Below are 14944 nucleotides of genomic sequence, written 5' to 3' on the forward strand. Positions count from 1 at the left end.
GCTCCAGTCAATCGGCCACCGATCGTTATCGGCCGATATTCGTTCTAAATAGTTTGATCTATGGTCTCTATAAAGGCCGATCAGAAGAGCCGATCAGATGACGCAAAACACGCGAGACAATTTCTCTACGCGCCGCTAAAATGGCTTCACCGGTCTGGCAGTTCTACCAGGTGTCTGAAAAAGACAATAAATTTGCAATTTGCAAGGTGTGTTCCAAGGAAATTCCTCGTGGGGGAACGCAACCAAAAGAATTCAACACCACGAACCTCATCAGACATTTGAAGGTTAGTCACATCAAGGAATATGACGAGTTTTCAAAGCTAGCTAGCACTAAGGCAGAGAGAGAGCGGGACCGTTTAGCAACTCAATTGCCACTCACTCAGCTGTCGGTAACAGAGACATTGCAACAACAGCAACCCTACAGCAAGGACAGCAAGAAACCAAAAGAAATATCAGCCACCTCTATCCCCCCTCTCTCCCTCTCTCTCTCTCTCCCTCTCTCTCTTTCTCTCTCTCCCTCTCTCTACTCCTCTCTCTACCCCTCTAAAAGGCCACAAAAACTGCCTCAGTTTCCCAGAACAAAAAGCAGCTACTCCAGACTTTATCATTGACTCATGATGCAAAAGCCGTCACGACAGTGCAGCTGTGGTTCTGTTACTAGAGCGTCAGCGTGCTTTTCTTGACATCCCCAGAGATGTGAACATACACTCACCGGCCACTTCATTAGGTACATCTGTTCAACTGCTTGTTAACACAAATATCTAATCAGCCAATCACGTGGCAGCAACTCAATGCATTTAGGCATGTAGACATGGTCAAGACGATCTGCTGAAGTTCAAACCAAGCATCAGAATGGGGAAGAAAGGTGATCTCAGTGACTTTGAACGTGGCATGGTTGTTGGTGCCAGACGGGCTGGTTTGAGTAATTCATAAACTGCTGATCTACTGGGATTTTCATGCACAACCATCTCTAGGGTTTACAGAGAATGGTCCGAAAAAGAGAAAATATCCAGTGAGCGGCAGTTCTCTGGGCGAAAATGCCTTGTTGATGGCAGAGGTCAGAGGAGAATGGCCAGACTGGTTGGAGCTGACAGAAAGGCTTCAGTAACTCAGATAACCTCTTTACTACTGTGGAGAGCAGAAAAGCATCTCAGAATGCAACACGTCAAACCTGGAGGCAGATGGCACTTTGGTAGCCGGTTGACACTGAGCTGAAAGCTGATACCTACCCAGTATTAGTAAGGTGTTCCTAATAAAGTGGCCGGTGTGTAGATGGATGGAGAGACACTCACACACAGCCCTACAACATGATAAAAGACAAGTGGCAAAGCCACAACTTGCAATGGGCCTGGCTTGTTAGGCCTGCCCTGAGAAGTGAGATAAAGTTACAGATATAGATAGATACAGATACAGAGGTACAAGTTTGTTTTTTTGTTTTGCTGTGCACTTTATTGCCCGTGGTCCGTTATCTCCTAAATGCAGAGAAAAATTGAGGGCTGACTGACTTGAAACAATATTTTGGCTATAGCCTTTTTATGTTGCAGTTTTTATAGTCTCTAAAGTTGGAGTAAATTGATAAAGGCCCTGTGTTTTGTTCCGTCTATTGGAATTGATTTTTGTTGCCTCAGTATATATAATTTATTGTTCTAAATTGGTGTGTTGTCCACATTTAGCTTTTATTCTAATTTTTATTTTATACAATTTTATTTATTTTATTCCACAGGAAAGCTATATTTGTTAAGCTCTAAGCTGCTCCCAATAACCAAGCGTAGGCTGCTATGGTTTAAGTTGTGTCTCTAAGAGAGAGTGGAATATGTTGCACATGTTGCCTGCCAGTGCCAATAAATAAACAGTTGTCAATTCATGATACTTTCTCACCTCTTAATTTTAATACTTAATATACAATGTTGTTAAGAATAGTTAAATAAATAAATAATGCTACACGATAAATAGAAGGCTTCAAATAGACCCCGTGCCTTTTAGAAAAAACGCCGGCATCACACTTAATCTGTAATGCACAGCAGTTATGTTGTTGAAAACTGTGTGTAAGTTTCTACGTAAGGGTCCTGTGACTATACTGTGATTATACTGTTATTGATGAAGTATTACAACATAAACTTTCGCTGCAACTCTGATTCACAGACAAAATGTTTTCATCACAAAACTTTCCTAGAGGAAGCAAAAAAGTGGGCAAAACCACAGTTTATGCATGCATTATCAATGCATAAATATAAAAAAAAATCTAACACATGCGACACCTTCGTCACAACACAATGCAACTGCAACAGAATGATGCGGTGACACATTCTCTCATTTGAAATGAATGAACTTCCATCAGAGAGTAACGTACTGAATGCACTATGATCCTGGTGTAACTGAAGGTAAGCTGGCTACCTTCAAAAGTGGCTACTAGAATTGACACTTGCCAGGTATAGCCAAAATATGCAAGCATCTGGCTTGTGGCTAATTTCAAACTCTGGTGATTATGTATCCTCAGTATTAACCTGATTAGGTGACTAGTGGCACTCAGCTCGACTACATTCCTGAAGAGACTTCTCCACAACTTGGCAGGTCCTGCTTCCACAGCTACCCTAACTTTCTCTTAAGGGGATATAGACTACTGTATGTGTATGTGAGAGAAGAGAGAGAGAAAAACACTTTGATGTATAATTTGTTTCAGTTTTGTTTGTCAAAGGTAATTTACATTGTGACAGTGCATGCTAACGCTTCAGCACGCTCTGCAAGTTTATTTGACTGGCCTTGCATCATTTCAGAAGCACCACAGCACGATAAATATTCAGCACAGAGCAGGGTGTCTATAAGATTCATCAGGCTAAATTTAAGACTTTTTAATGCCAGTTAGAATGAAATACAAGACCAATTTTGCAATTGAAATAAATGTGAAATCCAACTGTAGATCTATGACAACATAGCTCAGTGTGACTGGGCTGGTTTCTCAGCAGGGCACCAATATTTTTAAGACCTCTAAAACTGACTTTAAGGCTTAAAATGCCATATTTAACTACATTCAAGACCTCTACTTTAGATAATATGATTTAAGTCATCTAAATGTCTTTTTCAGGACCTGCAGACACCCTGCAGAGGTGAAACTGACACTAATCCCCTTGTAAATTATAAATGTACCATTGGTTAAGAGCCCATTTGCCCAAAACTGGGTATATTCTTTTAAACTTTATAAACTCACCCAGTCCGGATGAAGTGCAAATTACAGTGCGAGACAGAGAGATGGTGTAGTGATTGCAAATTGTTAAACAGCCGCATTTCCATGTAGGTGTCAACTTGTCAGGATTTATTAGCCATAAATCCACACTGACGACGGGTTCAACCTGCACACCCAAACAACCCTGGACTTTGCACGGTAAACTGAGAATTGGATCAGTGAGCAACGACCACAGCGTTTCATTCACACTGCAGTCCTTCACACTCAATTCAGAATTGAGCACACTCATATCTGATTTTTTTGGATAACTGTTCATATCTATTGTAGGATGTAACCAATATGGACTGACAGCTGTGTTGAAAAGACACGCATGACTAACTACAACAAATGACATCACATCCATTTTTTAACCTGCGTTTCTCCTGCTTGTTTCCAACACATTTCAGTTATGGTTTGTGTTTCTGAGTTTTGACTGAATTGAGGCGTCTCCCCAAGTGAGCTATTTTGCTTTCTTTCCATTGTTGTGTCTCGTTATCCTCCATGCCAAAGCTGGCTCACCCAAGCTGACAAAATTATAGCCTAACAATTGTCTCAGGTGAATGACAGAAGATTTCCTTATTGTCATGGCAACACTGACAAATTCCGATTTGAGCGTTCAAATACAAGTCGCATGCCTCAGGATCATATCCATGTGGTCCAGACCGAAAAAATACGACTTCATGCAGCTTTTTGCTGAGTAGAAAACATCAAATCTGTATCACATGAGGGGGAAAAAAATCAGAATTGGGCCACTTTCAGCTGCAGTGTGAACATGGTTTAAGAGGGTGAAGGCAATACACACATCACCCCCCCCCCCACCCTTCAAATTATAACAGTGGAAAATGATTCAGAAATGGTTGTAATAAACAGGAATTGACAGTGTTTCTCTTTCCAGTGATCTTTTGCACCGAGAGAGATTTACTCGATATCTAGTCTCGGCCCAGGTGGCTATCCGACTTCCACTTCAGGAAGCAGATGAAATATCAAACATTGCTTTTTTTCCCAATGCTTACACTCAGGCCTAATTCTAACAAATGTCTCTCTTTTTGGGGGGTAAACAAGTCTGGACGACATGTTATTTGCATATAACCATGGGAGTATTTTTCCAGCAGCGGGGAGCCACCGTGGGTGACTGAATGTTAGAAAAACCCTGAATTGTTTTACAGCGTCTGCTTTGATTGCTCATCTCTGGGTGACTCAGAAAACAACACACTGAGAAAAACAGGTAGCATGGAAAAACAGATAGAAAACACTGTAGAGAGGGCGTATTTATGTTTCATCAAAAGCAAAAGCCGGTAATTGATTTTGTACGTGCTGTGCAAAGAATAAAAACAGAAGTGAGAGCGAATAACATCCTTTTGATCCTTGTTCAGGTGATGTCACGGAAATAAAGCTGCCAAAATAAAGAAACAAAAACTAAATTCAGGGTTAGTTTTAGATATCTGGCTTCCATGAATGTTATGTCATCCAACAGACTGTGAGAGTGGCACAGCGTTTCCAGCTGAATGTGAAATTGCACCGCTGCCTGACAGTGTGTTGATTTGCATTAGCTTGTGGGAGCAGATCACACACCGCAACAACACAGACACATCTATGGGCAGCGCGGAACGTGTGTCGAACACAAAGACACACGCGTGCACATGCGCGTACGTGCACAGGATGTGGCGTGTTGACATTTAGCTCGCGCACAATGGCATAACTTTACCCAGCTGAATAATCAGAGATATTGACATTCATATTCACATGCACCACCCCAGACGCCCAAAAGGAGATTTCCTCTCTGCTGTGGAGGGACAAGAGAATGGCATTATGTACACAGCAAGATGAATTAAAGCTCTGATGTTTGGCCTGATCTATGATTCACCCAGACACTGGTCTAAGGTCACTGCTAACGTCAGCGCTCTCTTTAGTTAGATAACTAATGGTATTTGGTGTGGGAATTTCAATGATACAGCAGACACTGCCTCAATTATACTCGGAGGCAACGTCTGCTGTATCAACAAATGACAATACGGTTCAATGTGGACCTTTAGAACAAGCACACGTGGGAATAAGTGGCTGAATCCTTTATGTGACTAATTATCATGTAATGCAGACGGGTTCAGGCTTGTAAGCGCCCCTATGTTACAGAGCCAGAACTGGTTTATGAACTGGTTTATGTAAAGTGCAGAACTTCACACTTTATCTGACGACTTGAACAGTTAACAGTTGGTCTCAGGAAAACCACGCTATGTTCTTTTGCAGAAAAGCTGTCAAGAGTTGCTGGAAGGCAACTAGGCCACAGGTCCTTATAGCCTACAGTATCTGAGCTGTTGATTTTTTATACAAGTGGACCAAGGAACATATCAAATAAAATTACTGTAGCATTCCAAACTCCACTGATAGTGTACATGTACAATAAAGAGACACTAGACTGATGGACAACACAATAATTTAAGTTTAATAATAGTAATTGTGAAGAATTCCCTGGGCTGCAAGTTAGTGGGCATTCAACCCAGACTAGTTCGCAACATTCTGAAGTGTTTTCAATAATAATATGATACTTTATTCATCCTGGTAGTAAAATAGTCTTGTCTGTTGCCCCCATCCGCAGGTCAGGGACAGAGCAGCACTGTGTTGTGTATGGATATGCTATAAGTATATGGTGCGAACTACATCAATAGGCTACATGTAGGATGGGGAGACACTAAACAGATGGACAACAACGGTAGAAGGTGTATGGAGACAACTTCAAGCCAAACTCCAGTCAATAACCTGGAAATGTAATGTTGCCTTGCTTATTAACAAACGGTCGTAACTGGTAGAACATGACTTAAGACATTAACTGAATCATTCAAAGCCACTCTTCAGTTCTGCAGAAAGATGACCCACCAAGCAGCACAAGAAACTGTCACGTCAGTACTGGTTCACACTTGCTCACCGCGGTGCCGCCCACCATGGTGTATTTTGGTGGCGGAAGTTTGTGGGAATAACAGGTTATTCTTATTCTAACAGGTTATTGTTAGGCTATTCTACATGGTGACATTTTTATTGAAATAAGTGTATTGGGTGTATGACGAATTGAAGAGTGCCTACTAGCAATTCGTAAAAGATCTTAAGTCATGTTTTACCAAGTATGTGAATTTGCAGATAAGCCACATTAAAGTGCCAGATTCTTTAACAGAGTTTGGTGTGACGTTCTCTCGCAGAGATAACGGCGTGTATGGAGGACAGATTTATGGTGGTCTCATGTCTTCGGATCTGCCTTCAACGTGATCCTGGTCTTGCAGGCCTGATAAGTTTAGGGGACTAGTAATACTAAAGAGACCACACTAGAGCACTGACTACTTTTGTTTCTTTTGTGATTATTCTCCCGAAGGCGCGTAAAACACATCTGCATTATTAGAGATTTGCTGTGACATATGGTCAATAAATTACTTTTTTTTTTAAAATAACAATACTGTGCTGCGCAAAAAACTAATGCTAAATTACGCCTACGTGTGATTTCCTTCATGGTATCAAAAGTAGCTAGCCTGAATAGGTTCTATTCTCTCGTGTATGGAGAACCTCACGCCAAACTCGATTAAAAATGTGACAATTTGATCTGGACTTTCTTATCGGCACAGGTATACCTACTAGAACACAATGTAAGACCGTAACCTACATGAATTATTACGATCCACACTTCGGCATACATCCAATACACTAAGCAGCACTTACTTCAATACAAATTCAACTTTATAAACGGTCCGCCTGTTATTCCTTGGTACACCTTCCACCAAAAACACACAGAGATCTCTATAGAGAGCAATGTGAACCAATTGTAAAAGTTGAGATTTTATCAGAGTTATGTGCTGCTTGGTCAATAAATTGTATGCCGAATATTCCAGGAAATCACCTTGATTCGTAAACGGTCATAAATTATGTTCAACCAGGTTTGTGTGTTTGCCGATAAGCAAGGAAACTTTAAATTGTCAGATTTTTCACTGCAGTTTGGTATGACGTTCTCTCCGCGTGAGAGAACAGAACGTTATCGGGGTTAAAAAGTAGCTAGATCGTGAAGATTAATTCCTCGAGACAGGGTCTGAATCTGTGCCACAGCAGTCATGATTTATATATCAGTAATGACAACTGGCCACTTTCAGTAAGCCTATCTGTTATAATCTGAGGACCAAATCCGTTAGATACACAATTGTTGTTATTGAAGGAGCAATAACGGGCGTCTCCATACCTGACTGGCTTTGTGGAACTGTTTCTTCAGCCCGGCCACAGACATCCTCACAAAATCTGTTACGATTCACCTCTGGAAGAAATGTTTAGCAAAAACACGAAATAAAAGAGGGGAGAAAATCCAAACTAAAGAGGGAAAGCTTGTAGAGTCCCCAGCGCTGCACTCATCAGTCACAACCGTTTACTATTGCAGCAGCAGGATCCTGACCTGCGTCAAGTTCACCAGAGTTAGCAAGCATAATACCGGAAGTCAGGTGATTCTGCCTTAAAAAAATAAATGTGTAAAAATTGTCACTTGCCACTGTTGGAAAAGAATAACGTAATATTTCAAAAAGAAAATATAATACGAGTGTTTTAAATATGTATCCTCAAACAACCACAAGTGTTCTTGGAGGCCAGGAATTGTGCTGAAAAGAAAGAAAGGAAATATTATGATCACAAATATGTTCTCATGGCATAAAAAGTCCAAGTCCGGTTTTATTTTGAAAGTAGTGACCAGAAGTGTTGTCTGTCACTCTGTTTAACTTGATACTACCAGTGGAGTAGGAGGAGAGGGTTTCCTGCATCGCAGAGATGTCGCCTTTTCTCAAATCCCATTGGCTGACAGCAGCACGGGCGGAGGAAGCCCACGCGGTGGGGAACCGGGGGGAACAGCCGGTGTGCGGTGGAGGGAAATGCTGTCATCAAATGCAGTCTGCAATATCGTAATAACTAGTTCAACGAACTGATGAAGCGGTCTGAAGGACTAAGGTAACAACAAATATAGTTAACTAAACAGGTACAGGTACCAAAATTACTACAGTACACTAAATGACTATATCTAAATAATGAATTATAGTTATAGTTAGACTATATCTAACTGCTGCCTTCAAGTGCTGTCGGAAACATCAGCATTCTGCGTGGAGCACACATTGATCCAACAAAGCTGGTCTAAAGAGCTATAGCTAACCAAAGAACTGCAGCTAACTAAAGAACTATGGCTAACTATAGGACTGCGGCTTAACTAAAGGACTATAGCTAACTAAAGATCTATTGCTGTTTTCAAGTGCTGTCGGAAATATTGCAATTACGAGTTGAGAACACAAGTATGACCCAATCCTAACTAAAGAACTACAACTACTTGGGTTATCGTAGCTAATTAAGCAACTATAGGCCTATACCTAACTACTTGAACGAAAGGGCTACAGTTAACTAAAGGACTTGCTAAAGGGCTACCTCTGGCTCTCCAGGGGCTAGAGAGAAATGCTGCCTTCAAGGGTTGTCAGGAAAAGTCCGATAACAAATCACGGGCGCATATGAATGACCCAACAACATGATGCAAAGAACTTCTTACTAACTAGAGGACGATAGCTAACTAAAGGACTGCAGCTTATTGAAGAATTTCAGCTAACTAAAGACTATCTGATGGAGTATAGCTAACAAGAGGACTACAGCCAATTAACAGACTATAGCTAAAGGAATATTATTTCCACTTGCATGTTGAGTGTGGATGAACCACCCAACAACGTGGTAATGTTACACAACTGGAAAAGTTTATTTTCTATTATATCCAAGTTTACCAGCATGTGCCGTTTAAGGGGTGGAGAGCATGGAAGCCGTGTCAACAACTTATGAACAGTTGAACAGTGATGTATGCAACAACCTTTGGCTAATGAAATAATGAAAACATCAATTACACACCTAATGCACATTTTCTCCTCTTCATTCGGCTGCTGCAGCACAAAGTAGCTCTGTGCCACTTGATTTCTATTGTTACTGCCCAAAAGCACTTGAATGTGCCAATGCACGCTCAGAAATTGGAGTTTACGAGGAGCACTTGAAGGCAGCAAAAGACTAAAATGATTGGCCTCTGGTTGTTGTCATCATCATCATCAACAGCATAATATAGGAAAAGTGTTTCTCCATTTAACATTGAGCTGTTGATAAATGTCTCATATGCTTATATGGGCCGTGACCAGGCGTTCACAAACCTTTTCATGTCCACGACTCCCATTTAGATACACATTACACCATAGACCCCCATTTGATAAGGGTTTCTCCAGGGACCTTCCATCTGAGAAGAGCTTTGTTGTGTCTGCACTGTAGGTGGGGAGATACCAGTGGAGAGAGCGAAAGCTTTGATCAGAACAGTCATTAAATACATTCTCTCCAAGTGCTAACATTGAAATTGAACTCCTCCTCGTTTTGCCGGGGACCCCCCCCTGGCACCCTCTCAAGAACCCCAAAGGGATCACACACAGTCTGGGAACCACACTGCCTTTGAAAAGCCAACTTCATTGAAAAAGATGTTGTTTTCTTTTATCCTGAAACACACTGCTACCCCCTAGTGTTCCCAGTAAAGACATACATGTTGATGCAGGCAGTTGAGCTCTAACTATGGGTGTATCATGGGTATACTAAACTCTTGCAGTGTAACCTAGCCTTTCTCTATGACTAGGATTGTACTACCCATTCCCAGGACCTAAAATGAAGACCAAAGAGTGAAGTCACTGCATAATTTATGATGAATGAGGGAGTTGGTTCTTACCTGATACTGTAAGTCCACCTACACGTTCTTCTGTGCATCATTGTGCATCAAATTCTCGCCTATTGCTTCTCTGTATTTACAAGCTTGTAATTCATAACTGTAAAGAGATATCAAATTGGTATTCTCAGGGCATGCAAAATAGATATTACAAAGTATATATTTCAAATTTCATTGAATTCTGAGCATCTAGTCCTAAGTTACATGGTCTTATGTGGCCCTTGTTTTCAGTGCCCTCCCTTCACTTTGTCCATTGATTTAACCACTTTTGCAGTAAAATATCTTATACAACCGTCCATTTCTTAAAGGGAACACTTCACAGATTTAAAAATTCATGGTTGTGCTTTGTTGTACTCTGGGTAGGGGGATCTCATCTAGCAGTACCCTATCTATCTAGGAGTCTGCACAGACATTTGTAGGGTTAGAGGCTCAATCACAAAAAGGGCACTCCTGCATCATAGAACAGTGCCTTTTCTTAAGTATGTTACCTTATTAATGGACACCCTACCTTGTTTTAAGTGAAAATGATGGCAGGCCAAAATCTTCATGCAAAAAAATGTAAGGTGAAATGTAAAGTGGAGACAAAAGAGCAGGTACTCCAGCCCTCTTCGGACCCTCTCTGGACAAGTTCCTGACTCTGTTTCTCATATTCAGCACCATCAACATATTTATGAAGTAGAAATGCTGATTCCAGGATCGTAGACCAGGTATCCATTCCCATTTTATGTATGCGACCCAGAAGAGTACACAGTTTTCAGGACACTCTGCTCTTGAGATGCCGGACGGATAAGGTGTACCGCTGCTATGTAATGATGTAGGGATGCACTGATATGGCACATAAAGGCTGTGACCAGGCTAATATAAGGTAGCAGTGTCAGAGAATTTGCCCAGTATTAAGATCTGCTCTTGTGTGCCATGTGTTACATGTTAAAACCTGGGATGTAACCCTGCTTCTCTGAATAATAGAAGAATGCTAGATGTTTCAAACAGAGAACATTTTGGTCGGTATCGGCATTGAAAAGAATGATATTCATGCATCCCTAATTGTGGTGCTGAGAAAATCAGTGGACTTGGTATATGACAACTTTGTATCTACTGCTTTTACCGACTGCTATCATTTAGAGGAGTTTTCTTAAAAGACAGTCAGCCTTGATCTGCTTTGTGCATGCTAGCCTGAGGGTACAGCAGCCACTTTGCATTTCTGCAGAAGACAAGTGAGTAACATGGAAAAACCCACTGGTTTCACTCAGATAACCAAAGGCATAAGTAATTATCACCATCCTCATGTGATTGCAATGGTGTGTGTGTGTGAGAGAGAGAGAGAGAGTTCCTGTACTTCTATTTCTGTGAGAACCAATTTGAGTTTTAAACCTTCAGAGAGATTTTTATGAAGTGAGGTCATTTTGGCCGGTCAAGGGGCTATTTTTAGGATTAGGACTTGGTTTTAGGGTTAATGTTAGAATTAGGATTAGGTTAAGTTTAGAGTAAGGTTTAAGGTTAGGCATGTAGTGGTGAGATGAAGTGAAGGTTAGGGTTAGGGATAGGGAGGGTTAGGTAAGGTAAGGTAGTCAATTTATTCAATGGATCCTGGTCAATGGTCTTCATAGAGGATCTATCTAGGTCCTGTGTGTCCGGTTTAGATTTTTTCTGAGGTCACCCAGACTAAAAATGTATGTACTCATGGTACTGTAAGGTACACTAGATAAACACATGAACCAAATAGTATAGCCTATATTTTAGAGAACTGAATCATCAAGTAACTGTAACTTAGAGCAATGGCTGTCAAAGTGGGGTCTGGGGACCCTTAGGAGTCCTTGACGGGGGTCCAGGACCATTGATTCCATTGGTTCCAGAGGGTCCCCAACAAAATGAGGAATAGTTTAACTTAATTCTTATTTTAATTCACTAGAAATCATCCCAATTAGATTAATTTAATCCTAGGTTCCACTCTCACCACTATTCTTCCAATATTGGGGTCTCAGGGACAAAATCCTATCAAATAGGGGTCCAAGGCTAAATGTGTCCATGGGGGACCGCAAGGAGGCGCTACAGGCCTGCAGAGGAGCAGATCATAGACTCCAGTAGAGACCTCAGCTCCAGCACAAGGGGGCAGACTCGGAGCAGTTTCCACTCCTGTGCTGGTATGCTGGATGTGGCGAAGTTGGACCGTGATTGGATTTGAATTTGTTTGCACTTTTGACTTGGTATTAGGTTACAGGATGTTAGGTAGGATGTCTTCTAGGATATTGGGGCCACTGGAGATTTTATCTATGGAGTGAATGTTTTATAGTGTGTTTCTTAAATGTATAAAGCCTCAGAGCTGACACAGTGGTCGCTGCAGTAACTTTGTAGAGGAAATAGTGGAATTTGTTCCTAGCAGGACATGTTGGGACACACTGATGAAAAAGTCAGTGTCCAGAGGAGATCCAACTTTCTCCGAAAACTTTCACTTGAGCCCTTCGCCTCTCTCCTCCTGTCCTCCCCTCCCTCCCTCCCTGCCTCCTTCCCTCTGCCTTTACTCCTCTCCCCCCCTCCTCCTCTTTCTCCTCTTCCTCCCTCGGCCTGCAGAGTATTTGGAAGAACAAAAGTCATCTGCTGTCCATCTGGCCGCTGTGCCGGGGCGGTAATACCCCCTAATATTCCTCAGCTTCCCAAGCACCCGTGGACAATCCATTCTCTCCCCCCCCACCACCTCCCTCCCTCACCATCCTGCAACCCCCCTATCCTCCCCCCCTCCCCCCCGCTGGCCCTGATCCCCCCCCATCCCAGGACCGAGAGGTGGGATCCGGTGTCAGTGCCCCAGAAAGACCCCTCTCTCTGGAACATGTGGGGGGATCAGCAGCAGTGTTGCTCAGAGGGCTCAGTTTCACTGTTTGGGATTCTCACAGTAGCGCGCACGTATCCATTGCTTCCCAGGTGCTGGCTTGTAGGAAAGCTAACGTGCGAGATGGCCATCCGCTGATCTATTCTCACGAAAAGGCGTGAGAATTGTTTGGGTAGACTTTGATTTTCTGGGAGACGGAGGCCCGGGACGGAGTGGAGGCTAAAACCCACCCAGGCTCAGCTGACCCACCTTTTCTTTTGCGGAATCGAGTCTAGCAACCATTTTAGAGCCGGCATAAATCTTTATGACTTAAATTCATGCTTTACATCATACTTACTAGTATCACACAGATGTAAGTTATATGAAGATAGGGCTTATAAAGGATAAAAGCATTTCTGAATGCTTTTCTGAAAGTATAATAAGATTTTTGTTTGTTTATATTGTATTATATTGCCCAAGGTTATAGTTTATCCACCATTTTCTTAACAAGTTGTAGCTGAACTGTGTTCTAGTGGTTGTAAACAATTTGCTGTTGGGATACCACACATGACAACACACATCTGCTGATCCCCTGTCACACAGTGCCCAGTCTTTGCAGTGTGGTCAGCTTAAAGGAAAAACAAGACAACAGGGTTTCTGATGCAAAATGGATCCAGGCTTTTCATTTTTCCCATTTAGTTTCCCCCCCAAAAACTTGTTGAAATCGAATATTTTTCACATTTGGAAGCTTTAAAACGTTTTCTTCTCTCAACGTCCAAAAGCAAGTCCCTCACAAAGGCCTCAGGTGCAGCCTATTTCAACAAACGGCTGCAGCATGGGGCCTCGTACTTTCTTCTCTCCGTTCCACATCCACCACAGAATGGTTCTCTGAAAGCGGTCCCCTGCTACTTAAAAATAGCCCTAGATGCAAGTCTTTCCAGATACAGCTCCAGCTATGTGGAGGAAGCCGAGCAAGTGCACCACCTCTACAGATCAACCGGGTTCTCTGCTGAATATTGTCGCCTACATGCAGCACACAGGAGGGACTGAAATAACCTATTGTGCCCTCCCTGAGTGGTACTAGATTTCCGCACCGTGCCAGAGATAAAGGATCGGGCCACTTGTCAGAACTGGGTTTTTCAGCTCCTAAGTGATGAGGAACGGCTCTGCAGGCTTGCTAATGTACAGTAAATGTGATGGGTGGGTTGAATTGTTGAGTTATGCAAGGCTTTCAGCCCTCTGTAATAGTGCGATACTTTGGCACGTTGCGTAACGGCTTCGTCCTCCTCGCCTTTTTCAGTGTGGGCCCAACTATACTTCTACTGTCCCTGGTTCATTTCCATCCATGGCCTTTAACTCCGCATAGCAATATCACAGCGATTAACCACTTCACTAATTCTGAGGGGTTTTTTTTTTTGGGTGGCGGGGAGCATAGCATGCCATTTTGCGGCAGTGTAAAAATTAATTACAATTGAATGTGATTAGCATTCTCGGTAATTGTCTGTTTCATTCCGCCCTGCCAAAAGAGAAGAAAAGCTGAATCAAAATGCAATCAAAACACAATGAATCAAAGCGTGCGTGTAGATATTGCCGTTTCTGTGCAGGTGTGTCTCTGCCTGTTGGTTTTTCTGTGTCCCTGGGTGTATTTGTGTCCATTATGTTTGTTTGCTTAGTCTGGGCGGTGCACAAGTGCAGAGGGTTCAAGCTGAGGTTGACCTGACCCAGGCCGTTCCGTGGGCCACAGCCCTCCTCAACCAATCAGCCGCACGGAGGGTCGGTGGCAACATAAGCCCTGCCAAAAAAAAACAGTCCAGCATAGGGGGGTCATTCTTTCTCATATTGAGTCCGAAAATATTTTTTTTCTTAAAACATATACGAGTGAGATAATTCCCCTTGTTTCCAATGCAGTTTCACTTGGGATTTTCTAGTGTCCATACCTTGAAAAAAGGCAGAATAAGGCTGCTGGTGTCAAGAAAATAAACCCTTGATTCAAGAAAATTGTCAATACAAGCAGCTGATTTGGACAGATTTTCTCACTTGTTTTAAGAAAAATAAGATTTTAAGACTAAATGACTTGTGTTGCAGTGAAGCCTGCATGTTAACCTCCCAGCAGCCCACTGCTTCATCTCTCTGTTAGCGCCTCATCAGCGTTGCTCCGCCTAACACGGAGTATTACAAGGCCTCAGGG

General features: G+C 42.3%; 2 protein-coding genes across 2 annotated transcripts in view; both read right to left on the reverse strand.

Annotated features, from left to right (window-relative positions):
* Positions 1–7596, reverse strand: part of sh3gl3a (SH3-domain GRB2-like 3a) — a 35060-nt gene extending 27464 nt beyond the window's left edge. Inside the window, exon 1 of the mRNA XM_071910798.2 lies at positions 7431–7596. Coding sequence (XP_071766899.1) covers positions 7431–7475 — 45 coding nt within the window. The 5' untranslated portion in view covers positions 7476–7596. The remainder of the gene's footprint in view (positions 1–7430) is intronic.
* efl1 (elongation factor like GTPase 1) overlaps positions 1–14944 on the reverse strand; it is a 348687-nt gene that overhangs the window by 329589 nt on the left and 4154 nt on the right. The gene's annotated exons all lie outside the window — the stretch shown is intronic.

This window comes from Centroberyx gerrardi, chromosome 1, assembly GCF_048128805.1.
Source record: "Centroberyx gerrardi isolate f3 chromosome 1, fCenGer3.hap1.cur.20231027, whole genome shotgun sequence".
NCBI lineage: Eukaryota > Metazoa > Chordata > Actinopteri > Beryciformes > Berycidae > Centroberyx > Centroberyx gerrardi.